This window comes from Macaca fascicularis, chromosome 13 (assembly GCF_037993035.2).
Source record: "Macaca fascicularis isolate 582-1 chromosome 13, T2T-MFA8v1.1".
NCBI classification, from domain to species: Eukaryota; Metazoa; Chordata; class Mammalia; order Primates; family Cercopithecidae; genus Macaca; species Macaca fascicularis.
Genome location: NC_088387.1, coordinates 98,091,756 through 98,116,881, shown reverse-complemented (window position 1 = coordinate 98,116,881; position 25,126 = coordinate 98,091,756). Strand labels below are relative to the sequence as shown.

The following is a 25,126-nucleotide window of genomic DNA, read 5'->3' as shown; positions in this document are numbered from 1 at the left end:
CGCATGTTGCCCCAAATACCTGTGTTTTCCTTATTTGCAGCAGAGTGTATGTCACATAGTAGAAGTTAAAGCCAAAGAAATGATTGAATTAATGAATGTCTTTGAGGGTTATTCTTAGGAGTAATTTAAACCTACGAAGTTTTAAGTTTTGGAAAATTTTAGAACAAGAAAGCTTTAGGATAATGTATTTGTCTTTTCTACCACTGTTTATTAGGAACTAAATAAGTATTTACAACATCATGCCTTCTTAAATGCAAGAAGAAAGGAGATGTTATATAAAAGATGGGTTGACCATGTGGCAGATCCTCTTCAGAAGAAAATTATAGAAAAAGTTTGCTCACATAAGAAGATTAAAAAAAGGAGGCAAGAGGAATTAGATGGCTTTTTAAAACATGTAAATAAAAAGGTACTAAGAGATCATTTGTTGCTTTTTTCAGTTGATTTAAAGCCTCATGTCATCTTTGTTCATTTATAATCATCCAGTCAGTCTGTCCCTGTCCCCTCTACATATGTATAATCTATACCCTGTTATATAATAGCATAAAGTATTCTTTTTTTTTTTTTTTTTTTTTTTTGAGACGGAGTCTCGCTCTGTCGCCCAGGCTGGAGTGCAGTGGCTGGATCTCAGCTCACTGCAAGCTCCGCCTCCCGGGTTTACGCCATTGTCCTGCCTCAGCCTCCTCAGTAGCTGGGACTACAGGCGCCCGCCACCTCGCCCGGCTAGTTTTTTTGTATTTTTTTAGTAGAGACGGGGTTTCACTGTGTTAGCCAGGATGGTCTCGATCTCCTGACCTCATGATCCGCCTGTCTCGGCCTCCCAAAGTGCTGGGATTACAGGCTTGAGCCACCGCGCCCGGCCGCATAAAGTATTCTTAAACCCAGGACGTTTGGAAAGGACAGAAAAAGAAGATTAGGTTTAATTGTGTACATTAGAACCATTTTTCTGTGTTTTCCCCATGTAATTATTAATATTATTATTATCATTATTATTATTTGAGACGGAGTTTTGATCGTCGCCCAGGCTGGAGTACAATGGCGCAATCTCGGTTCACTGCAAACCCCCGCCTCCCGGCTTCAAGGAATTCTCCTGCCTCAGCCTCCCAAGTAGCTGGAATTACAGGCATGTGCCACCACACTGGCTAATTTTGTATTTTTAGTAGAGATGGGGTTTCTCCATGTTGGTCAGGCTGGTCTCAAACTCCTGACTTCAGGTAATCCACCCGCCTCGGCCTCCCAAACTGCTGGGATTACGGGCGTGAGCCACTGGGCCCAGGCCTCCTCATGTAATTGCTAATTTGAATTATCAAGTTAAAAAGTTTGGGCTGGGTACGTGGCTCACACCTGTAATCCCAGCACTTTGTGAGGCCGAAGCAGGTGGATCACCTGAAGTCAGGAGTTAGAGACCAGCCTGGCCAACATGGTGATACCCTGTCTCTCCTAAAAATATAAAAATTAGCCGGGCATGGTGGTGGGCACCTGTAATCCCAGCTACTTGGGAGGCTGAGGCAGGAGAATCGCTTGAACCTGCGAGGTGGAGATTGCAGTGAGCCGAGATCACACCACTGTACTCCAGCCTGGGTGATGGAGCAAGACTCTGTCTCAAAAAAAAAAAAAAAAAATTACAAAATAAATAAATAAATAATTTGGACTCTGGTTTCAGGACATATTTTTATTTTGTTCTGGAACTTGATTATTTGCAAAGCTCTAAAATATAGCTGTTCTTCTAGCATTTTAAAAAAATCTGAGATGTTTGACTAGTAAGCATTTAAAAGCAAATTCCCAAATCTTTTAGTGTTCCAAAATTCTTTATTAAAATCTTACAGATTTTAAGTAGATTCCTTCCTTCACTGTACCTTATTGGTTGAATAAATTAAATTTCAAATGTAGCCTTCTCTTTCTTTTTGCATTTATCACTGATGCCGCTTTCAAGCATAAGAATGATACTGTGTGTTTGACTCTCAAGTCCTGATATACTCAAAATTAACTGTGCACCTCTTGTTCTTGTGTGTGGTTTTATTTCCTTGCTATAGGGAAATGCATTTATAGAACATTATGATCCAAAAGAGTATGATCCCTTTTATATGAGCAAGAAGGATCCCAATTTTCTGAAGGTAGGGTAGATTTCTTTTTTAACTTTGGTATTATGTGTTTGGTTGTTTTGAGCAGCCCTAATACATGAGCAGTCCTAAAGTAACTCCCTAGAAGTGCAGTAACATTTTAAGCATAGTTTCCCATCGCCTGATCTTAGAAAGGAACAAAAAGCCAAAGGCCAAAGTAAATTAAATCTCCACAAAAGTGGAAAATACTGGATAATGATTGGGTAATAGGTAGCGTTTAAGAATTCCATAGACTTTTAAATTTGTTACAAAAGTAACACATTTTCATGATAGGTAAATAAGAAAATTGATTTTCAAATTAAGAAAATAAAAAACCAAAATTCCATTACCCAGAATTAATTCATTATAATGTTAACTCATTAACAGTTTTCTGTATATCTATCTAGATTTCTTTCTATATATGTGTATATATTCACATTTTTATTTTATAAGAATGGAGTTACATTTGGTTTTATAATGGGCTTCCCCTCCCTCAATAGTTTATTTTCTTCTTTGTCAAAATATAAATATATAATTGTCTTCATTGCATGGTATTCTGTTACTAATAGCAGAATTAATTAACCTTGCACTGAAGGATTAACCAAGTCTTAGGGTTTTTTTCACATTTATTTCATCTTCACTGCTACTGCATGAGGTAAGTCACAGATGAGACAAGTGAGGCTCAGGTCACTTGTCAAAGTCACCCAGCTGTAAATAGCAGAGCACAGATGTGGTGTTTTGTTTTGTTTTGTTTTTTTCAGACAGAGTCTCACTCTGTCACCCAGGCTGGAGTGCAGTGGCGCGATCTCTGCTCATTGCAACCTCCGCCTCCCGGGTTCAAGAGATTCTCCCACCTCAGCCTCCTGAGTAACTGTGATTATAGGCATGTGCCATCACGCCCGGATAATTTTTGTATTTTTAGTAGAGACTAGGTTTCACCGTGGTGGCCAGGCTGGTCTCAAATTCCTGACCTTAAGTGATTTGTCCTCCTTGGCCTCCCAAAGTGCTGTGATTATAGGCTTGAGCCACTGTGCCTGGCCTTATCTTGTATAAAATGTTGTTTTGAAATATGTGTACATTGTGGAATGACTAAACCAATGAACATACATTGCTTCACAAACACCGGCTTTTTTCTAAGTGAGAACACATAAAATCTACTCTCTTTGCAATTTTCAAGAATACAATACCTTGTTATTAACTATAGCCATCATGTTGTACAATAGATCTCTAGAAAAATTTTATGGCAGCTGGGCGTGGTGGCTCATGCCTGTAATCCCAGCACTTTGGGAGGCTGAGGTGGGTCGATCACCTGAGGTCAGGAGTTCAAGACCAGCCTGACCAACATGGTGAAATTCTGTCTCTACTAAAAGTACAAAAATTAGCTGGGTGTGGTGGCATGCACCTATAGTCAGAGCTACTCAGGAGGCTGAGGCAGGAGAATCACATGAACCTGGGAGGTGGAGGCTGCAGTAAGTCAAGATTGAGTGCCACTGCACTCCAGCCTGGGCAACAGAGTGAGTAAGACGCTGTCTGGGGGGGGAAAAAAAAGAAAAATTTTATGGCTGAAAAAATATAATTGCATTGCATTCAAGTTAATTTAGTGACACAAATTATTTTAAAAGGTTTATTGCACGTATGAAATAGATACCCTTTTTTTTCTTTTTTTTTTAGATGGAGTCTCACTCTGTTGCCCAGGCTGGAGTGCAATGGTGCGATCTCAGCTCCTGCAACCTCCACCTCCCGGGTTCAAGCGATTCTCCTGCCTCAGCCTCCTGAGTAACTGGGATTACAGGCTCACACCACCAGGCCTGGTTAATTTTTGTATTTTTAGTAGAGACGGGTTTTCACCATGTTGGTCAGGCTGGTCTTGAACTCCTGACCTCGGGATCCGCCCACGTCATCCTCCCAAAGTGCTGGGATTACAGGTGTGAGCCACCGTGCCCGGCGTAGATACTATTTTTTAAAATGGTGTTCAGGGGATAATTTTTACCCTTTTTAGAGAGGTTTTATTAGAACTGATATTGGCCCTGACGTGTGCAAATCAGTGAGAAGTCCAATATTAATTGTTTTTGGAGACATTCAACCTTGAGTTGTACCGTCATGCTGTGGGCTTGTGTCATCCTACAAAATGGTCCTGCAGTCTCCCAGTTCTTGGTGGGGCACATCTCTGGTCCCAGGTCCAGGTTGTACTATGGTTGTTATTCCTTATGGTCACATGCTGTAGCTCAGGTGCTGGCCCCATTTGTAGACCCAGCATTGCTGTTCCATGTCTTCAGATCCAGGTCCTTACCCATGTCTGGCAGAGACTCCACCTGAGAGTGTCTCTGGTAGGCTCCACAGGCTGGGCTCCTGGTGTCCTGCTCCGTACTCTTTATGGACCTGGCACCTCCCAGACCCTGCTTCTGAGCTGCTGCAGAGTCTGTAAGCTTGTCCTTATTCTCAGTTCTGGGTTATCAAGTGGAGATACCCAACATTATCTCCTTTCCCCCTTTCAATTTCCCCAGTACAGAAAAGGTTCGTCCTGCCTCTTCTTTCAACAGTAGGGCTTGAGATGGCCCAGAACACCTGACTTCAGACCAACCCAAATGACCCTGTCTATCTTCCTTTCCTGGGAGTGGGACAGATCTGACTTTAGGAACATAGAGGCTTGATTCCTTCCCTTCAGATGGATCTTCAGCATTTCTTTGCATGTGCTTCGTGCAGCTCTACTTAAAAATTATTAACTTAGTACTAAGTCTTGTTCCTTCAGTACACATCTTTTAGATATTCTTTGTGATGAAATAGGAGTATGTGAAGAGCACTTCTGCTGCATACTGAAATATGGAGGATTGCTTGAATTGTGAGCTGAACTGGCTGCTTTTTAAAATTTCTTTCGTGAAACACCATGTTTACTTGAAAGAATGACTTGCAAACTATGGTTAGTAAGTCTTGGGTATTTGGCAGATATTTTCTGGAAAATGAATGAAGTCAGCTTGTCACTTTGAGAAAAACTACTGGCAATATTTGTTGCCAGTGATAAAAGGTGAGCTTTCAAGCAAAACATTTGGAATTTTGGAACACTCATATTCACCATCAGAAGTGTGACAGTGTCCCAATACTCAAAAGACTTTACTGATGAAATTGGTAATGATATTAATGAATGTGGTTCTTTGATATTAAATAATGAAATGTACAAACATTTGGAAGATCTTGCCTAACTCCATGATCCAATTTCCCCCCAAATGTTACAAAATTATGCATTGGAAAAAGATTCATTTGAAGTGCAAAATAGACTAATGGACTTAGTAGAAGAGTATGAAAAATTCATGGATATGGTTTCAAATTCCACATCGTAACTAACCTTTAAGAAACTATCTCTTACTGAGTTTGGGTATAGTATCAAAAACAAATATCCACAATGATCTTAAAAGGCTGTTAAAATACTCCTACCTTTTTCAACTACATATCTCTATATGGATTTTCTTCGTATACAACAACTAAACAAATCTCAACAGATTGCTTGCAGAAGCAGATATGAGAATCCGCTTGTCTTCTATTAAGCAATACATAAAGAAGTTTACAAAAATGTAAAACAATGTTACTCTTCTCATTTTTTGTTTTATTTTGGGAAATAGAGTTATTTTTTGTAGAAAGATATGTTAAACAATAGGCATATTATTATTTTAAAATTAATAAGCAATTTAAAATTTCCTGTTTTATTTTCTAATATAGTAAATTTCAATAGATCTAAGCCATATACACAAACGTTATTTGGATATAACAACAACGTTTTGAAATAGAATAGTTTCGGCCGGGCGCAGTGGCTCACGCCTATAATCCCAGCTACTTGGGAGGCTGAGGCAGGAGAATCACTTGAACCCAGGAGGAGGAGGTTGCAGTGAGCCAAGATCACGCCACTGCACTCTAGCCTGACAGCAGAGTGAGACTCTGTCTCAAAAAAAAAAAAAAAGTTTCAGAACCACTGGGTTATAATACCTCCATTTATGATGTACAAGTGCTGTCAGTAGAGATAGGAATCTCCGGATTTATAATTGTTGGTAAAACTTTAGATTTTTTTTTGTTTCTATCTTCAATTTAAAACTTCAAATTTGGTCCAGGCACGGTGGCTCATGCCTGTAATCCCACCACCACTTCCACCACTTTAGAGGCTGAGGTGGGAGCATGGCTTGAACCCAGCAGTTCAAGACCAGCCTGGGCAACATAGGTAGATCCTGTCTCTACAAAAAATTTTAAAAATTAGCTGGACATGGTGGCGCACACCTGTGGTCCCAGCTACTTGGGAGGTGGAGGTGGGAGGATGGCCTGAGCCTAGGAGGTCGAAGCTGCAGTGAGCTACTGCACTCTAGCCTGGGCGACAGAGCAAGACCCTGTCGGAGAGCTTCAAGATAACTGGCTTGAGGCATCTGACACTCGCCTCCTCCACAGAAGGGCCAAAATAGCGAGTAGAAAATTGTACTTGGAACACGTCATCTAAGAGGAACACTGGAATTCCACAGAGAAGTGACAAGGAAACATTTAAGGTGAGGAAGGAGAGGGAGGTGAGGCAGCCTGCTCGGCCCTGAGACTAACATGGGGGATGCCTGCAGATGGAGAGGGCTGAGGTGTGAGCAGCTGGCAGCAACCTTGCTGACTTCAGCACGGGGGCCACGACTCACTTTCTTGTGCCCAGAGGACAGGCCCCACCTGCAGCATCACCTAGGCTGAAACATACACTCCCTAACTGCCTGCCTATGCCAGCTGCCACTGAAAGCAACCCCACCCTCCACAGCAGCAGGGCCACAGCACAACCACCAGCACCCCTACCCAAGTACTCTGCAGGGGGCTGGGGGATCGCCCTGCCCCATCCACCACCGTTGGTGAGAGCCCACCAGCCTGCTGCTATCACCACAGCTGGCACCCTCCTGCACATGCCAACTGCGGGTCTGGAGACTGGCTCACCCAGCCTGTTGCAGCCACTGCCAACACCCATGTAGACCACTTGGGAGACAGAGGGTTGTCTCATCATTGCTACTGCCATTGCCCATGCCATGAGTGCTGCCCAGGGGTTCAAGAACCTGCTCATCCACCTGGCCCACCACGGCCACTGCATGCACCCAAGCAAGCCACCTGGAGACCCAAGAACTGGCCCACCTGAACCTGTAACACCGGTACCAGTGTATACTGCTCTGAAGACCAAGGACAGGCACCCTCAGCCTGCCACTGCTTCCACTGAGGCTGGGGACTGGCCTGCCTAATGTCCCCATCCCCAGCAAAGCCTTACCACATCCTCCAATAACTGTACCCTAAGCCACCGAGGAAAACACAGACACCACTGATGCTGTTTGCACTCAAAGAAATCATGGAGACTACACTGCTACACGTACCCAGGATCAAGGCCAAAGTGTCCTACCCATCCAACACCATAGACACATCTCCAGGAAAAAGTCCTTCCCTGTGGACGCAAATCCAAAAAGCAGGAAGAAGCCTCTATTATCCCAGATGCACAGATGTCAGTGTAAGGACACAAGAAACATCAAAAAGCAAGGCTCTGACACCTCCAGAGCAGCATAGTAACTCTCCAGCAGCAGAGTCCAGTGTCATTTAAAATTTGATTTGCTCTTCATATGTGAATACGTCACATACAAATACCTGAAAATGATAGCACCTTTTTTTTGTTCCTTTTTACAGCAAGTTAATATTTTCTTAATATTTTATGAGTAGCACTCTTCATAACTTCTGTAGAAGCAAACTTATACTGGGCAGTCTGATCACCGTTTATTTTAACTCTAATAGTCATGATGTGTATTATAACTACCCCTGAAAAACTAGCCTGATGAGCATGAGAAAAATACATGAGTGACCTTTTAAGCTTGTGGTACAATTTCCCTGACTAGGCCTAAATGATGAATGTTGTTGTTCGTGAATCCTGTTTTCATATGTAGAACTGTCATTTTGATATTGATAATTATGGCCATTAACATATATTTAGTGCTTCCATACTTTGGCTCACAAATGATCTATATTTTGAATAACTTGGTTAAGTTTTCAGTAATGTTAGTTATGTTGTTGATTATCAATGTTAGGGATTAAGATGAATATATGGATATATTTTTTCTTTTGTGCATGGGAAAGGAATTTTTTAAATTTGGGAACATATGATAACAACAAAATAATTTTTGAAGATTGAACCCACAGTGAAACAAGAGCTAACTTTGTCTCTTTGACTGGAGGGCCTTAAGAGAGGTATTGATATACCCCCATCTCTTTGTAATATATTAAACAAATATGATGGTAAGCCAGCTATTTGTAGATACCATATTATTTACCCTTCCAGCATAAGAGCCATCCGTATGTGGATGCTTCGAATAGACTGAAAATGTTTACTACTCAGCCTTGCAACTCAGACCTTACACAAGTGCCTCTCTTGTAGGTTACCATCCCACCATTTCGTGACCCTTTGAAAAAAGCACAATATGACAAGGATAATGAAAAAAGAACTCTTCTTCAGTGTGAGACTGGTACTTAGTTCCTGATTGTTATATGATTTCATAGCCCAAGAGCAATGGCAGTTGCATGTAAGGATGTTAATTTAGATTTTTATTCTTCCTGCAGGCAAAATATATTCAATAAAAGAATTCAAAGAAGTTGAGAAGGCTCAGCTGCATTCCAGATTCCCACAAATTTCTAATTCAAGGCACTTTATGACTCCAAATGAGTGGCTGAAACTGCCTACACGATACATAGAAAGTGAATTTTGTAAAAGGAGAAGGTAATGGTTAATATACTAGAAATTATAGAACCTTTTGGACCTTGAAAATTCTTGAGACAGTTATAAAATTTTTCATAGTTATGATTTTTTAAAATTTTCATTTTTTAAAAAATCTATAATTCTTATCTTCATTTCTCCATATGTGATGTTTCTTTTTTCTTGGGTACTTTCAAGATTTTCTCTTTCTCTTTGGTTTTCCTTAGCTAGATTATGATCTGTCTATATATTTTTTTTCTTTCTATCTTAATGTTCTCTGAGGTTCTCATATGTGTAGTTTTATATCTTTTATTATTTTGGGGAAATTCTAGACCATTATCACTTCAAATATTTCTTATTTCCCATTCTCTCTGCTTTTTTTCTTCCTTCTGAGACTTCAATTATATGTATATTAGATCACTTGATGATGTCTCACAGTGCCATAGCTCTTACTCTGTTCTGTTTTTCCACTCTTTTTTTCCTTATTTGTTTTTCAGTTGGATGATTTCTGACTTGTTTTTGAGTTCACTGTTCTTCCTTAGCTGTGTCCTGTCTGCTGAAGAGCCCTTCAAAGGAACTCTTCATCTTTGATACCATGATTTTCAAATTTCTAGCATTACCATTTCAATTTTTAGATAGTTTTTATTTATTCTGAAATTCTTCATCTGTTCATGCATATTGTCCACCTTTTCCACTAGATTCTTTACCATATTAATTATTTAAAACTCCCTATCTGGTAATTCCAACATTATGAATCTAGTTCTCTTGATTCCTTTATCTCTTGAGAGTGGCTTGTTTTCCCTTGCTTTTTGTGCATGTCTTGTAATTTTTTATTGAGTGCCAGATATTTGATGTAGAAGAACAGTGTACATGGAGTATTTATGTCTAGAAATGGATATGCCTTTTCTTCTGTCAAGCATTAGTGTGGAGGATTAGCCTTATCTAGTTGGAGTTGAGTTGGATTTGGGTATTGTTATTGCTATTGTTACCTTTAGTGCACCACAGGCTTGAATACCTCTAGTGGCCGGGCTGCTTTTCCTTGTGCTTAGAGTGGGGGTGGGGTGCCAGAGGGATTTTCTCAAGTGTTTCTGCTCCTTCCTCAGTTTTCAGCTATCCCTGCAAGCTGGCATCATAGAAGTGGAGGGGTCTTCTCCCCATGCTCTTGCCTCTCCCACGGGAGTACACCGCTGTTGCATGTTGCTTATTGCAAGGCTCCTGGTGGAGGCAGAGGAATATCCTATGTTTTTCTCATGGAGCTTCAGTTTTGGCAAGCTCTGTGTGCTTAGGCCTCAGGAGCAGGACTTTCCTGTGGTTCCTTTTCCTTATCCTTGTGGCAGCCAAACTTGACCTTGTATCTGTGGTTGTTCTTGGATGGCACTTTCCTGTCTGTCTTCCAATGACAGCAGATTTCTGCTTAGTATAGGAATAGGAGTCTTGATATCTTTTTTTTTTTTAATTTTAGTGTTTGTAGGTACATAGTATGTGTATATATTTATGAGGTCCATGAGATGTTTTGATACAGGCATGCAATTCATAATAATCACATAATGTAAAATGAGGTATCCATCCCCTCAATGATTTATTCTTCATGTTACAAAGAATCCAGTTATACCCTTTTAGTTATTTTAAAATGTATGTTAAAGTATTACTGACTATAGTCCCCTCGTTGTGCTATCATATACGAGGTCTTACTCATTCTTGCTATTTTTTTGTCCCCATTAGCCCCATCCCTACTTACCCTTTACCCTCCCAATATAGTTCCCAGCCTCTGGTAACCATCCTTCTGCTCTCCATCTCCATGAGTTCAATTGTTTTGATTTTTAGATTCCACAAATAAGTGATAACATGTGATATTTGTCTTTCTGTGCATGGTTTATTTCACTTAGCACGATAACCTCCAGTTCCATCCATATTGTTGCTAATAACAGGATCTTATTCTTTTTTATGGGTGAATATTGGTCAAATTCACACACACTCCATTGTGTGTGAATACATTTTCTTTATCCATTCATCTGTTGATGGACACTTAGGTTGCTTCCAAATCTTGACCAATGTAAACAGTGCTGCAACAAACATGGGAGTGCAGATATCTCTTCAATATATTGATTTCCTGTCTTTTGAGTATGTATGCAACAGTGGGATTGCTGGATTATGTGGTAGGTCTGTTTTTAGTTTTTTGAGACTCCTCCAAACTGTTCTCCATAGTAGTTGTACCCATTTACATTCCCACCAACAGAGTACAAGCATTCCCTTTTCTCTACACCCTTGCCAGCATTTGTTATTGCCTGCCTTTTGGATGTAAGCCATTTTAACTGGGATGAGATGATGTCTCATTGTAGTTTTTTTTTTTTTTTCTTTTTTTGAGACAGAGTCTTGCTTTATCGCCCAGGTCAGAGTGCAGTGGCCTCTGCCTCGCGGGTTCAAGCAATTCTCCTGTCTCAGCCTCTTGAGTAGCTGTGACTACAGGCACATGCCACCCCACCCAGCTGAGTTTTGTATTTTTAGTAGAGACAGGGTTTTACCATATTGGTCAGGCTGGTCTCAAACTCCTGACCTCAGGTGATCCACCCACTTTGGCCGCCCAAAGTGTGGGATTACAGGTGTGAGCCATTGCGCCCAGCTTGTTGGTTGATTTGTAATAAGGCTTTTCTTCTCTCAAAAATCTAATGCCATAGTATTGGTTTCTGTGTGCATCGGGAGTGTGAGCCACCGCGCCTGGCCTGCTTTCTTTCTTTTTATATTTTGTAAGTCTGTTGTTAGTTTTTTGATTTGTGGTTACTATGAGGCTTGTAAATGCTATCTTGTAACCCATTATTTTTAACTGATGACAACTTAAAACTGATTGCATATACAAACACACAAAAAGAAAACTAGTGAAAACTTTACACTTTAACTTTGTCTCCCTGCTTTTTAACTTCTTGTTGTTCCTCTTTGTGTCTTATTGTACTATTTTTTGAAAAGTTGTTGTAATTATTTTTGACTGGTTCATCATTTAGTCTTTCTATTTAAGATAAGAGTAGTTTACACACCACCGTTGCAGTGTTATATTATTCTGTGCTTTTCTGTGTGCTTACTATTACCAGTGAGTTTTGTATTTTGAGATGATTTCTTCTTGCTCATTAACATCCCTTTCTTTCAGATTAAAGAACTCCCTTTAGCATTTCATATAGGATAGGTTTGGTGTTGATGAAATCCCTCAGCTTTTGTTTGTCTGGGAAGGTCTTTGTTTCTCCTTCATGCCTGAACGATTTTTTTTTTTTTCTGGATAATACTATTCTAGGATAAAAGTTTCAGTCAGCACTTTCTTTTCTTTTCTTTTCTTTGTATTTTATTTTAGAGACAGAGTCTCACTCTGTCATCCAGGCTGGAGTGCAGTGGCATAATCTCAGCTGACTGCAACCTCTGCCTCCCAGGTTCCAGTGATTCTTGTGCCTCAGCCTCCCGAGTAGCTGGGATTACAGCTGTGCACCACCATACCCGGCTAATTTTTGTATTTTTAATAGTGATGGAGTTTCTCCACATTGGCCAGGCTGGTCTTGAACTCCTGACCTCAAGTGATCCACCTGCTTCAGCCTCTCCAAATCCTCAGATTACAGGCGTGAGCCACCATGTCTGGCCATGTTAGCACTTTAAATATGTCCTGCCACTCTCTCCTGGCCTGTAAGGTTTCCACTGAAAAGTCTGCCGCCAGACATAGTGGAGCTCTATTGTATGTTACTTGTTTCTTTCCTCTTGATGCTTTTAGGATCCTTTCTTTATTCTTGATCTTTAGGAGTTTGATTATTAAATGCCTAGAGGTAGTCTTCCTTTGGTTAAATCTGCTTGGTGTTCTATGACTTTCTCTACTTGAATGTTGATACCTTTCTCTAGGCTTGGGAAGTTTTCTGTTATTATCCCTTTGAATAAACTTTCTACTTCTGTCTCTATCTCCCCTGTAAGGCCAGTAACTCTTAGATTTGTACTTTTGAGGCTATTTTCTGATCTTACAGATGTGCTTCACTGTTTTTTATTTTTTTTCTTTTGTCTTCTCTGAATGTCTATTTTCAAATAGCCTGTCTCCAAGCTCACTAATACTTTTTTCTGTTTGGTCAATTCTGCTATTAAAAGCCTCTGATGTATTCTTCAGCATGTCAGTTGCATTTTTCAGCTCTAGAATTTCTGCTTGATTTTTTTTTTTTTTTTTTTTTTGAGACAGTCTTGCTCTGTCACCTAGGGTGGAGTGCAGTGGCGCAATCTCGGCTCACTGCAACCTCTGTCTCTCGGGTTCAAGTGATTCTCGTGCCTCAGCCTCCTGAGTAACTACAGGCACCTGCCACCACGCCCGGCTAATTTTTTGTATTTTTAGTAGAGATGGGGTTTCACCATGTTTGCCAGGTTGGTCTCGAACTCTTGACGTCAGGTGATCCACCCACCTCAGCCTCCCAAAGTTCTGGGATTACAGGCATGAGCCACTGCACCTGGCCTCATTATAATTTTTGGTGAATTTTTTTTTTTAAGCTCATTAGCTATCATTAATGCTGTGTATTTTATGTGTTTCTGTGTGGCCCCAGACAATTTTTTTTTTTTTTTTTTGAGATGGAGTCTTGCTCTTTCCCCCAGGTTAGAGTGCAGTGGTGCAATCTCGGTTCACTGCAACCTCTGCCTCCTGGGTTCAAGCAATTCTCCTGCCTCAGTTCCCTGACTTAGCTAGTATTACAGGCACGCACCATTACACCTGGCTAATTTTTGTATTTTTATTTTTATTTATTTATTTATTTTGAGACAGTGTCTCACTCTGTTGGCAAGGCTGTAGTGCAGTGGCATGATCTTGGCTCACTGCAACCTCCATCTCATAGACTTAAGCAATTCTCCTGCCTCAGCCTTCTGAGTAGCTGGGATTACAGGTGTGTGCCACCACACCTGGCTAATTTTTGTATTTTTAGTAGAGACAGGGTTTCACCATGTTGGCCAGGCTGGTCTCAATCTCCTGACCTCAGGTAATCTGCCCACCTTGGCCTCCCAAAGTACTGGGATTACAGCCATGAGCCACTGTGCCTAGCCAATTCTTTGTAATTATTTCAATTTCTTGAAATAATTCTATCAAATTTGTCTGATAGAATTCTGAATTCCTTCTCTGCGTTATCATGAATTTCTTTGAGTTTCTTCAGAATAGCTATTTTGAATTCTCTGTTTGAAAGGTCATATATCTCTTTTTCTCTGGGATTCGTCCCTAGTGCCTTGTTCAGTTCATTTGGTATGCCTATATTTTCCTGGATGGTGTTGATGCTTATAGATATTCATCGGTGTCTGAGCATTGAAGAGTTAGGTAATGTAGTCTTTACATCCTGGGTTTGTCCTTGGGAAGGCTTTCCAGGTGTTTGAGGGCATTTGGGCCCCAAGCCCAATAATACTGTGGTTTTTGCAGACTCATAGAGGTATTGCCTTGGTGGACTTTGATAAGATCCAGAAGAGTTATCTGGTTACTAGGCAGAGACTCCTGATATTTACCCCCACCTTCTCCCAAACAAAGAGTCTCTCTCTCTGTGCTGAGCCACCTGGAGCTGCGGGTGTCGTGATGCAAGTACCCCTGTGGCCACCATTACTGGTGCTGCATTGGGTCAGACCTGAAGACAGTACAGCACTGGGTCTTGTGCAAGGCCTTTCCCTTCAGGGTGTGAGTTCCCCCAGGTCCTGGGCATGTCCAGAGATGCTGTCTGGGAGCCAGGGCTTGAAGTAAAAAAACCTTAGCAGTTTACCTGATGTTCTTTTCTACTGCAGCTAAGCTGGCATTCACACCACAATACAAAATCCTTCCCACTCTTCCCTCCCCTTTCCACATGCTGAGAATCCTCTTCCTGTGGCCACCGCCACCACTGGTCTATGGGGATTCTGCCAGGCCACCACTGATGTTTAATTAAAGCCCAAGAACTCTTCCTTCAGCTTGTGGTGAATGCTGCCAGGCCTGGGACTCACCTTCAGGGCAGTGGACTCCCATTTGGTTGAGGGCAGGTCCAGAAATGCTGTCCAAGAGCCCAGGCCCAGACTGAGGGACCCAAAAAGCCTGCTTGTTGCTCTATCCTACTATGACTGAGCTGGTACCTAAGGTGCAAAACCAAGTTCCCTTTCCTCTTTCCTCTATTTTTCTCAAACAGAAGGAATCTTTCACCATAGCCACCATAGCTGGGAATGTTCTGGGTCACTGCTGAAGCCAGCACATCTCAGACTCCAGGGCCCCCGGTGTACTCCCTGGGTGTCGCTGCTGCTGGTTTTCAGGGCCCAAGGGCTCCTTAGTCAGCAGGCGATGAATCCTGCCAGGATTGTGTCCTTCCCTTCAAGGCAGCAGATTCCCATTTGGCCCAAGATGTGTCTAGAAAAGTCGTCCCAAAGCTAGGGCCAGGAATGGGGACTGCAGGACCCTGCCTGCTATTCTATCCTACTGTGGCTGAGCTGGTATCTGAGGTGCAGGACAAAGTCCTCTTTGCTCTTCCCTCTCCTCCCTGTAAGCAGAAGGAAGGTGTCACCTTTGGAGTTGCTGCAAGCTGCACTGCCTGGGGTTGGGGGAGGGATGGTGCAAGCACTCCCTTAGCCATGCCAGCTGGTGTCTCCCTAGGTCATGTGCCACCCTAGTTTTCTGGCTCTGAGCTCAGCCCAACAGGAGGAATTGTCTAGGAATTACAATCCTTGTTCTTAGACTGCCTTTCAAGTTTACCTAGGAGCCCAGGATACTTCAGCCTACAATGGTGAGGCTTGTGGAGAAACTCAAGTTCCAATCACTGGGCTGGGCACTTTCCCTCTGGCTAAGGCTGGTCCAAATATTTGCTTCCTGTGCGGGTGCTGGCTGAGCCCAGCATGGCTTTATTCTCTCTTGTGACAGGGCAGAACCAAATTCAACATAAGTCCCCTAGTCACTGGGCTCACCCCCTCCAAATGCACAAACTCTCTGTACACACGGCTGACTGGGGAATAGGAGAGGGGTGGCATCAGTGATTTAAGACTGTCCCTCCTGCCCTCCTCAATGCCTCTTTGAGTAATGTGAAGTTAAAACAAGGTACTGTGATTGCTCACCTGATTTTTGGTTTTTGTGATGGTGCTTTTCTGTGTGCAGATAGATGTTCAAATTTGTTGTTCCAGTGTGGGGAATAAAGGGTGTGGGCTTCTATTCCACCATCTTGCTCTACCTCCAGCATCTTTTCATATGCTTCTTTGCTATAGACTATTTTCACATGTTTATTTGCCATCTTTGTGTCTTCTTTGGTGAGGTGTCTGTTGTTCATTTGATCATTTTTAAAATGGGTTGTTTATTTTCTTATTGTTGAGTGTTAAGAATTCTTCGTATGTTTTGAATGTAAGTCCCTTATCAGGTATATATTTTGCAAATAATTTCTCCCAGTTTAAGGCTTATCTTTTTATTCTCTTAACAGTGTCTTTTGCAGAGCACACATTTTAAATTTTAGTAAAGTCCAGCTAATCATCAATTTTTTTCTTTTTTTATCTGAGCATGAGAGCATGAGAGGAAAAAGAGAGGAAGCCACCCTTTCCTCTCATGTTCTACCAAAGGCGAAGTAGGTTTTTTGTCCTGCTTCTTGTGGGAGGTACTTATCTTTGGAATTCAGTTTACTTCTTTGCCTTGAGATCTGATGGGCTCAATAAAAGTTATGTTTTTGTAGATTATCTGGCCTTTTTTGACCTTGGGGTGAGAGCACCATTATTTCTAGAACATCATTATTTCTATTTTAGGATGCTTTCTACATCCTAAATGGAAGCAGAACTAAAATCATTTCATTTGTTATTTTTTAAAAGTGGCCACAAATGGCATTGTGAATGTTACATAAGACAGAAATAAACCTTAAGACAGAATTCTGAAAAAAATGGCTGTTACTTTTTTTTCTTTGTCTACTTTGGCATCATAATCCTAGCTCTAGTAATTAAATAGGTTCTATCCAAACCAGGAGTCTATTTATAATAGGTTTAACTCTGGTCATGTATTAAGATGATATTTAGAATATTAATTTTATAGTGAGCAATTAATGGGCATACGGTGAGTTCCAGTCACACTGTTTTCACCCTTACTAAGGTGCTGGTGGTGACTAATGTGGTAAAGAAAATGTCCTTTTTAGATGATTGTCACGTTATCTTCTGTGGCCTCATACTTCTCTAGCCTTATGGGGGCTGGCATGTTTGGGGGTGACTGGCTTCTTATATGAGCCCTTTTACTGAATCTTAGTCTTTACACACTAAGCAAGTGTGTGCCAGAAGTCATTGAAGACCATGCTCATATATATATATATTGTTTGTTTGTTTGAGATAGGTTTTCGCTTTTGTTGTTCAAGTTGGATTGTAGTGGCCCAATTTTGGCTCACTGCAACCTCCGCCTCCCGGGTTCAAGCAATTCTTCTGCCTCAGCCTCCTGAGGAGCTGGGATTACAGGCATCCGCCACCACGCCCGGCCAATTTTTTGTATTTTTGGTAGAGACAGGGTTTCACTACGTTGGCCAGGCTGGTCTCGAACTCCTGACCTCAGGTGATCTGCCCGCCTTGGCCTCAGTGCTGGGATTACAGGCGTGAGCCACTGCACCTGGCCACTATGCTCATATTTTTATTTTTTATAGAGGAATTTCCTGTATTTCCTATAGACGAACAGCTTCTCTCCAATATATTTTTCAAATTTTGAAGATAATTGTGATGCCGCTTTTTGGTCTCTGGCCTGAACACTTGGGGACCACATCCCATACTGTTATGCAGAAGGTGCTGATGGGGCCAGGAGTCTGAGAGTGGGAAGAAGCTCAAGTGCTTAACCACTAAGACAGTTCTGGAATGTCTTCATGAGACAGAGAAGACTGTAGCAAGATGAGTGTGCCGTCTGTGTTCCAGTCACAAATATTCAATAGTCTGTTTTCCACACATAAGTCAAATTCAACCTATCCAAAAGTGCTTGTCACCTTATGCATCTAACTTGCTTTTTTTTGTGTTCCTGGTTATAGGAAATATCAGGGTTCTTCTTTATCGCTCATTATCCCTTTACTTAATCCAGCACTGGGCTCTGTCATATCCATTCCTAAATCTCCTTCTAATTTGCCCCTTCTGGCCAGGCGTGGTGGCTCACACCTGTAATCCTAGCACTTTGAGAGGCTGAAGCAGGTGGATCACCTGAGGTCAGGAGTTCGAGATCAACCTGGCCAACATGGTGAAACCCCATCTCTACTAAAAATAAAAAAAATCAGCCAGGCATGGTGGCACAAACCAGTGATCCCAGCTACTCTGGAGGCTGAGGCAGGAGAATCGCTTAAAGCCTGGAGGCAGAGGTTGCAGTGAGCCAAGATCGTGCCATTGCACTCCAGCCTGGGCAACAAGAGCAAAACTCCATCTCAATAGTAACAACAAAAACAACAATAATAATAATAATAATAATGGCCGGGCGCAGTGGCTCAAGCCTGTAATCCCAGCACTTTGGGAGGTCAAGGCAGGTGGATCATGAGGTCAGGAGATCGAGACCATCCTGGCTAACACGGTGAAACCCCATCTCTATTAAAAATACAAAAAATTAGCCGGGCATGGGGGTGGGTGCCTGTAGTCCCAGCTACTTGGGAGGCTGAGGCAGGAGAATGGCGTGAACACGGGAGGCGGAGCTTGCAGTGAGCAGAGATCACGCCACTGCACTCCAGCTTGGGCGACAGAGCGAGACTCCGCCTCAAAAAACAACAACAAAAAATAACAATAATTTGCCCCTTCCTAAACATTCCCATAAACCAAATTTCCATGATCATATCCAATCTATAACGTTTATTATTTACTGAGCTCCTATGTACCAGACACTGTTACACATTCCTTTTTTTCCCCCAGCTTTTTGTTTCATTTATCTTTTGTGTTTGTTTGTTTGTTTGTTTGTTTCAATTTCATTTAGTTCTGCTCTGATCTCATTATTTCTCTTCTGCTGGATTTGGGTTTGGATGGTTCTTGTTTCTCAGGTTCTGTAAGGTGTGGCCTTAGACTGTCTGTTTGTGCTCTTTCAGACTTTGTGATGTAGGCTTTCCTTTTAGCACGACTTTTGCTGTACCCCAGAGGTTATGATAGGTTGTGTCACTATTATCCTTCAGCTCAAAGACTTTTTAAATTTCCGTCTTGATTTCATTGTTGACCCAATGATTGCTCAGGATCAGGTTATTTAATTTCCATGTATTTGCATGGTTTTGAGGATTCCTTTTGGAGTTGATTTCCAATTTTATTCCACTGTGGTCAGAGAGAGTACTTGATATAATTTTGATTTTCTTAAATTTTCTGACACTTGTTTTGTGGCCTATTATATGGTCTATCTTGGAGAACATTTTAAAGTGCTGATGAATAGAATGAGTTGTACACTTCTTAACGTGCTAATTTTGTTTCATCTTCGTAGAAACATTATTTGGTAGGTACTATTACACAGATGACTTAAGGACCTTGTCAATTTTATAGCAGGATTTTTCAGCTTTGGCTTTATATCAGAATATCATGGAAAATTTAAAAAAAAAATTCCAGCCGGGCGTGGTGGCTCACGTCTGTAATCCCAGCACTCTGGGAGGCTGAGGCGGTTGGGTCACCTGAGGTCAGGAGTTTGAGACCAGCTTGGCAAACATGGTGAATACCTGGTCTCTACTAAAAATACAAAAAATAGCCAGGCGTGGTGGTGCATGCCTGTAATCCCAGCTGCTCAGGTGTCTGGGGCAGGAGAATTGCTTGAACCTGGGAGGCGGAAGTTGCAGTGAGCCGAGATCACACCACTGCACTCTAGCCTGGGCAACAGAGTGAGACTCCGTCTCAAAAAAACAAAAAAAAATTTTCAATATCCAAGCCATGCCCTAGACAAATGAAGTCAGAATCCCTGAGGGTGGGACCTAGACATCAGTCTTTTTTCAAGATCCTCAGATGATTCCAACACATACCAGATTGAAAACCATTTATTTATAGCCATAAGGCAGTAGATTCAGAAACTAAACTAAGGTCTCTGACTCCACAGCCTACATTCTAAAACACAGTACCATGCTTTCCCTTATGTTGCATGGTGCTACCAGGGTGAAATGTGGCATGTCATGTTACTGCCTGACTTAATCTCTTTAGTGATTCCTGTGTCCTTCAGTTAAAATGTGATCTCTTTGGTATGACATACAAGACTGGGCTGATTTTTCCCTCCCTTCTACTCTGTACTCCAACAATACCAGGTCTTCCACAAGTACCTGAATAAATGCTATTCTTCACACATGCTGGGCTTTCTCTCTGAACCGTCTTTTTTTTTTTTTTGGAAAACATTGTTTCCAAGACTCTGTTAAAATGCCACTTTAAAACTTCCTCTCTGAAGTTGTTCCAAACCACTTCCTTACACTAGGCTGTACAGATTAGTCTCTCTTTTGTCCCACCATGTACTTTTTCATCGATCACACAGTTTGCACCTGTTTACTTGTCTGTGTAATGAATGAATGGATGACCAGTCACTGATTAAGTCTGTGAATCTAGGTTGTAGCCATTTTGCAAAGAACATTCAATACTGCTAAAGAGTTGGGAGTTTATCATGTAGGGAATGGGGAGTCAGTGAGGATAGCTGAGGAGGGGGGTGAGATGCTGGAGATGGTGCATTTAGAAACTTTAATCTGACGTGTGAGGTATGTGACAGTTTGGATATAGGATAGGACTGGAGGTTGGAGATCACTGAAGAGTTTTTTTTTAAAATAAGAATCCACATTTTTGGTAATAAGAGCCTCAGTCATGATTGTGGCAAGAGGAGTGAAACAGAGATCGATAGGATGACACAAGGGAATTCTAGATTTTGGTGACTACATTTGGAGGGCCAGGGAGAACTAAGAGTCAGAGAGGAGCTCGAAGTTTTGAGAATTGTTGTCGTATGTATTAGTTTCCTGGGGTTGCCATAACAAAACACTGCAAACTGAGCACTTGGAATGACAGGAATCTATTCTCCACAGTCCTGGAGGCTGGAAGGCTAACATCAAGGTACTGGCAGGGCCACTCTTTCTGAAGGCTCCTTGTCTCTTTCCTAGCTGCTGATGGTTGCAGCAATCCTTGGTGTTCCTCGGTTTATAAAAATAAGAATCCACATTTTTGGTAATAAGAGCCTCAGTCACGATTGTGGCAAGAGGAGTGAAACAGAAGTGAAACGCTTCAGTTATAGCCTTATTTCTGCAGTCTCTGCCTCCATCTTCACATGGTCTTCTCTCTGTGTCTGTGTCCAAATTCCCGTCTTCTGATAAGGACACCTGTCAGTGGGTTAGGGTCCACCACCCTAATTCAGTATTACCTCATTTTAACCTGATAACATCTGTAAAGACCCTATTTCCAAATAAGGTGAAATTCACAGATGCCAGGGATTAGGATATGAAGGTATTTTTTTGGGTGCATGCAATTCATCCTATAACATTAATTCATTCCATCAAAGAATCATGTATTGAGTTGTAATTGCCTTTAAAGCATTCACAGTCTAATAGAGAAGACAGATATTTAAGCAGATCATTCTATTACAATGTTATATGCACATATTATTATGGACACACAAAGAAGGGTCATTTAACCTAGCCTAATAGAAAGCAGACAAAGGTAGAAACTTGGATAAAAATAGAAAAGGAGGAACAACAGTTTCTTGGGATTTAAATCACTCAATGCTTTGTTTTATAATTTTATTAATTTAATAAATGACCTCTCGTTTGGGTACATCCATGAGGAAACATCCCATCTGAAGTTACCAATAGGGGTTCGGTACAGTTCTGTAGCAGATATAGGTATGGGAGACAGCTACAAAGAGAAAGGAATCCATATGCATCCCGTCCCTCTTTCCTTTTTTTTTTTTTTTGTTGAGATGGAGTTTTGCTCTTTTTGCCCAAGCTGGAGTGCAATGGTACGATCTTGGCTCACCGCAACCTCCACCTCCCGGGTTCAAGCGATTCTCCTGCCTCAGCCTCCCGAGTAGCTGGTATTACAGGCATGCGCCACCATGCCTGGCTAATTTTGTATTTTTAGTAGAGATGGGGTTTCTCCATGTTGGTCAGGCTGGTCTTGAACTCCTGAGCTCACATGATCCACCTGCCTCGGCCTCCCAAAGTGCTGGGATTACAGGCGTGAGCCACCGCGCCCGGCCCCTCTTTCCATTTTATACCAAATTTCTGGGATCATTTTCCTTTGTTCTAAAGTTTGGCCTTTACAATTCAATGTTTGTTTACCTTTGAAGATAATTTGCCAAGCACACGATTCTAGGTTGACATTTATTTCGCTTAATGTTTTAAAGACATAGTTCTCTTGTGTTTTGGCTTCTATTGTTTTTGAGAAGTCTGCTGTCATTCTGATTTTTTTGTCCTTTTTCTGTGGCTGCTGTTAAGATCTTCTCTTTGTCTTTAGGTGTTCTGCATTCTCACTGCTGGTGTCTGGGTATGGGTTTCTTTTTCTTTTTTCTTTTTTTTGAGACAGGGTCTCATTTTATCACCCAGACTGGAGTGCAGTGGTGCAATCTTGGCTCACTGCAGCCTTGACCTCCTGGGCTCAAGCGATCCCCCGTCCTCAGCTCCCCAAGTAGATGGGACTACAGGCATGCGCCACCACACCTGGCTAATTTTTGTATTTTTAGTAGAGATGAGGTTTCACCATGTTGACCAGGCTGGTCTCGAACTCCTGGATTCAAGGGGTTTATCCATCTCAGCCTCCCAAAGTGCTGGGATCGCAAGCGTGAGCCACTGCACCCAGCTGGATTTCTTTTTATTTAACCTACTGGTATATGTTGTGCTTCCTGGATCTCTGTATTCATGTTTATCATCAGTTCAGGAAAATATACAGCAATTATTTTAAATATTGCTTTTACTTAGTTCTTTACATCCTGCTTCTGGGCTCAGATTAGATATATATTAGGCCGCCTTATTATCTTAATATCTTTTAATATGTCCTTTATATTTTTCATTTTCCTAGGCAATTTCTTTGTATATATTTTCCAGCTTGCTAATTCTTTCTTCACTGTGTTGGATATTAAGATTTTAATTTCTTAAATTTCCTTTTTTTCCCCAATATGCTCGTTCATTCCCAATAGGCTCTTATTGCTTTCTTATCTTGGTGATTGCTTCCTTTTCTTCTTGAAGCATTTCACACATTGCTATACTACGTTCTATGTCTTCTCTGTGCCAGCAAAATGTATGTTCTGTGCAGGGCCAATATCACCGTTCCAGTCAACCCTTCCGTGGGTGCAAGATTGGAGGACTCTAAGGTACCTGTCTGCCACCCCATGGCAAAGGACTGGGAGGTGGAATGTTTGCATTCTCTCTAGGGAAAAACATTTTACATAATGCTTATAAATGACACAGTTTCTGTGGATTGTTTTTACTTTGGAGTTTAAGCTCTTAGTGGATAGGGAGTACTTTAAACTTTGCTTACCTGATCCTTGGTTCTCAGTGAACAGTAAATCAATCTCCATCATAGTTTCAGAAACTCTAAAACAACTAATTTCATCCAAGAATGTATACCAGTTTGGAGTAATGATGTTTTTGTTTCTATATTTAGTAGTCAGTGTATAATAATACTTACTACATAAATGTAAGCTAATATTGTTTTCAGAACATTCTCATACCGCCAGGCGTGGAGGCTCATGCCTATAATCTCAGCACTTTGGGAGGCCGAGGCAGGAAGATCGCGTGAGGCCAGGAGTTTGAGACGAGCCTGGGGAACATGTTGAGACCCCATCTCTACAAAAAATAAAAAATCCCTTGGCGTGGTGGTGCATGCCTGTAGTTCCAGCTACTTTGGAGGGTGGCTGAAGTGGGAGGGATCCCTTGAGCCCAGGAGGTTGAGGCTGGACCGTGTCTCAAAAAACAATATTGAAAAAGAACAAAAAAACCTTCTCACACTTGTTATCTTGTTAAAGGTTAAAAGTGAAAGTGAATTTTAACGACTGTAGTTTTGATTTGAAACCCTTGGCAAGAGCTCCTTATCTTTTGGAATCCCAGGAAGAAGAAAAAACAGTTATTTACAAGTAAGTCTGTTCTTCCATAGCTTTGCTTTTCTTTTGCTAAGATGCTAGACTGTGCTGTCATCCCCTGCCATCCTGTCATGTTGCTGAGACAGTGCTGAGGCACACACCAGGCTCCATTGTGGGAGGACACCGGGCATCTCCCACCACTGTGTCTGGTGAGGTGGCAACACTTCCCAGGCTTTTCTGGTCTTAAAGAGCAAGTAGGCTGGGTGCAGTGGCTCATGCCTGTAATCCCAGCAATTTGGGAGGCCGAGGCAGGTGGATCACCTGAGGTTAGGAGTTTGAGACCAGCCTGGCCAACATGGTGAAACCCTGTCTCTACTAAAAATACAAAAATTAGCCAGGCGTGGTGGTGGGCACCTATAATCCCAGCTACTTGGGAGGCTGAGGCAGGAGAATTGTTTGAACCCGGGAGGCAGAAGTTGCAGTGAGCCAAGATTGTGCCACTGCACTCCAGCTTGGGCGACAGAGCGAGACTGTCTCAAAAACAAACAAACAAAAAACAACAACAACAAAAACAAGTCACTAATACAGAAATAACAAACACATAAATGGAAAAAAAATTAACAACTTGTACTAAAGCTAAAAGGTTAGGGATTTAAAATTGAATTGGAGTAGTGTAAATGGAGTCTGGGACTGGTTTGGGTGGGTAGTAGCTGTTACAATATCTTACCCAGAGTGATAGATGTTATAATCAGAGAAGTGGTACATACTATCAAATACTATGTATATAATGTGAGGAATCATCTCAGCTAACAGTTGTAGAATTAAGAGATTTCTCTACATACTTATGTAACTTGTAACTATCTGGTTAAAAGTCATGCTGTCCCTCAGATATTGCTGGAGGGAATGTAAAATGGTGCAGCAACTTTGGAAGGCAGCTTGGCAGTTTCTCAAGATGTTAAACATTAAATTATTATGTGACCCAGCAATTCTGCTCCTAGGTTTCTACTCAGGAGTAATGAAACATATATCCACATAGAGGCTAGGATGTGGGTGTTCATAGCAGCATTATTCACAACAGCCAAAAAAGTGGAAACAACCCAAATGTCTATCAGCTGATGAATGGATAAAGAAGATGTGGTATATCCATACAATGGAATAGTGATACATGCTGCAACATAGACAAACTTCAAAACCATTGTACTCAGTGAAGGAAGCCAATAACAAAAGGCTACATATAGTATGTTTTTAAATACAAAATGTTCAGAAAAGGCAAATCTGTAAAGACAAAAGGCAGATAGTAGTTGCTTAGGTCTGGGGATAGGAGTGGAGAGTGACTTAATGAGCATGGAGCCTTGGGGTTGATGAAAATGTTCTAAAATAAGATTGTAGTGGTGT

General features: G+C 41.5%; 1 protein-coding gene across 1 annotated transcript in view; it reads left to right on the top strand.

The window, feature by feature from the left end:
• The window catches only part of FAM228B (family with sequence similarity 228 member B), a 51,009-nt gene that overhangs the window by 19,305 nt on the left and 6,578 nt on the right, over window positions 1-25,126 (top strand). The window contains 5 exon segments of the mRNA XM_015433944.4: window positions 215-406; window positions 2,031-2,111; window positions 8,506-8,593; window positions 8,688-8,844; window positions 23,678-23,785. Of these exon segments, the coding sequence (XP_015289430.3) occupies window positions 215-406; window positions 2,031-2,111; window positions 8,506-8,593; window positions 8,688-8,844; window positions 23,678-23,785 (626 nt within the window).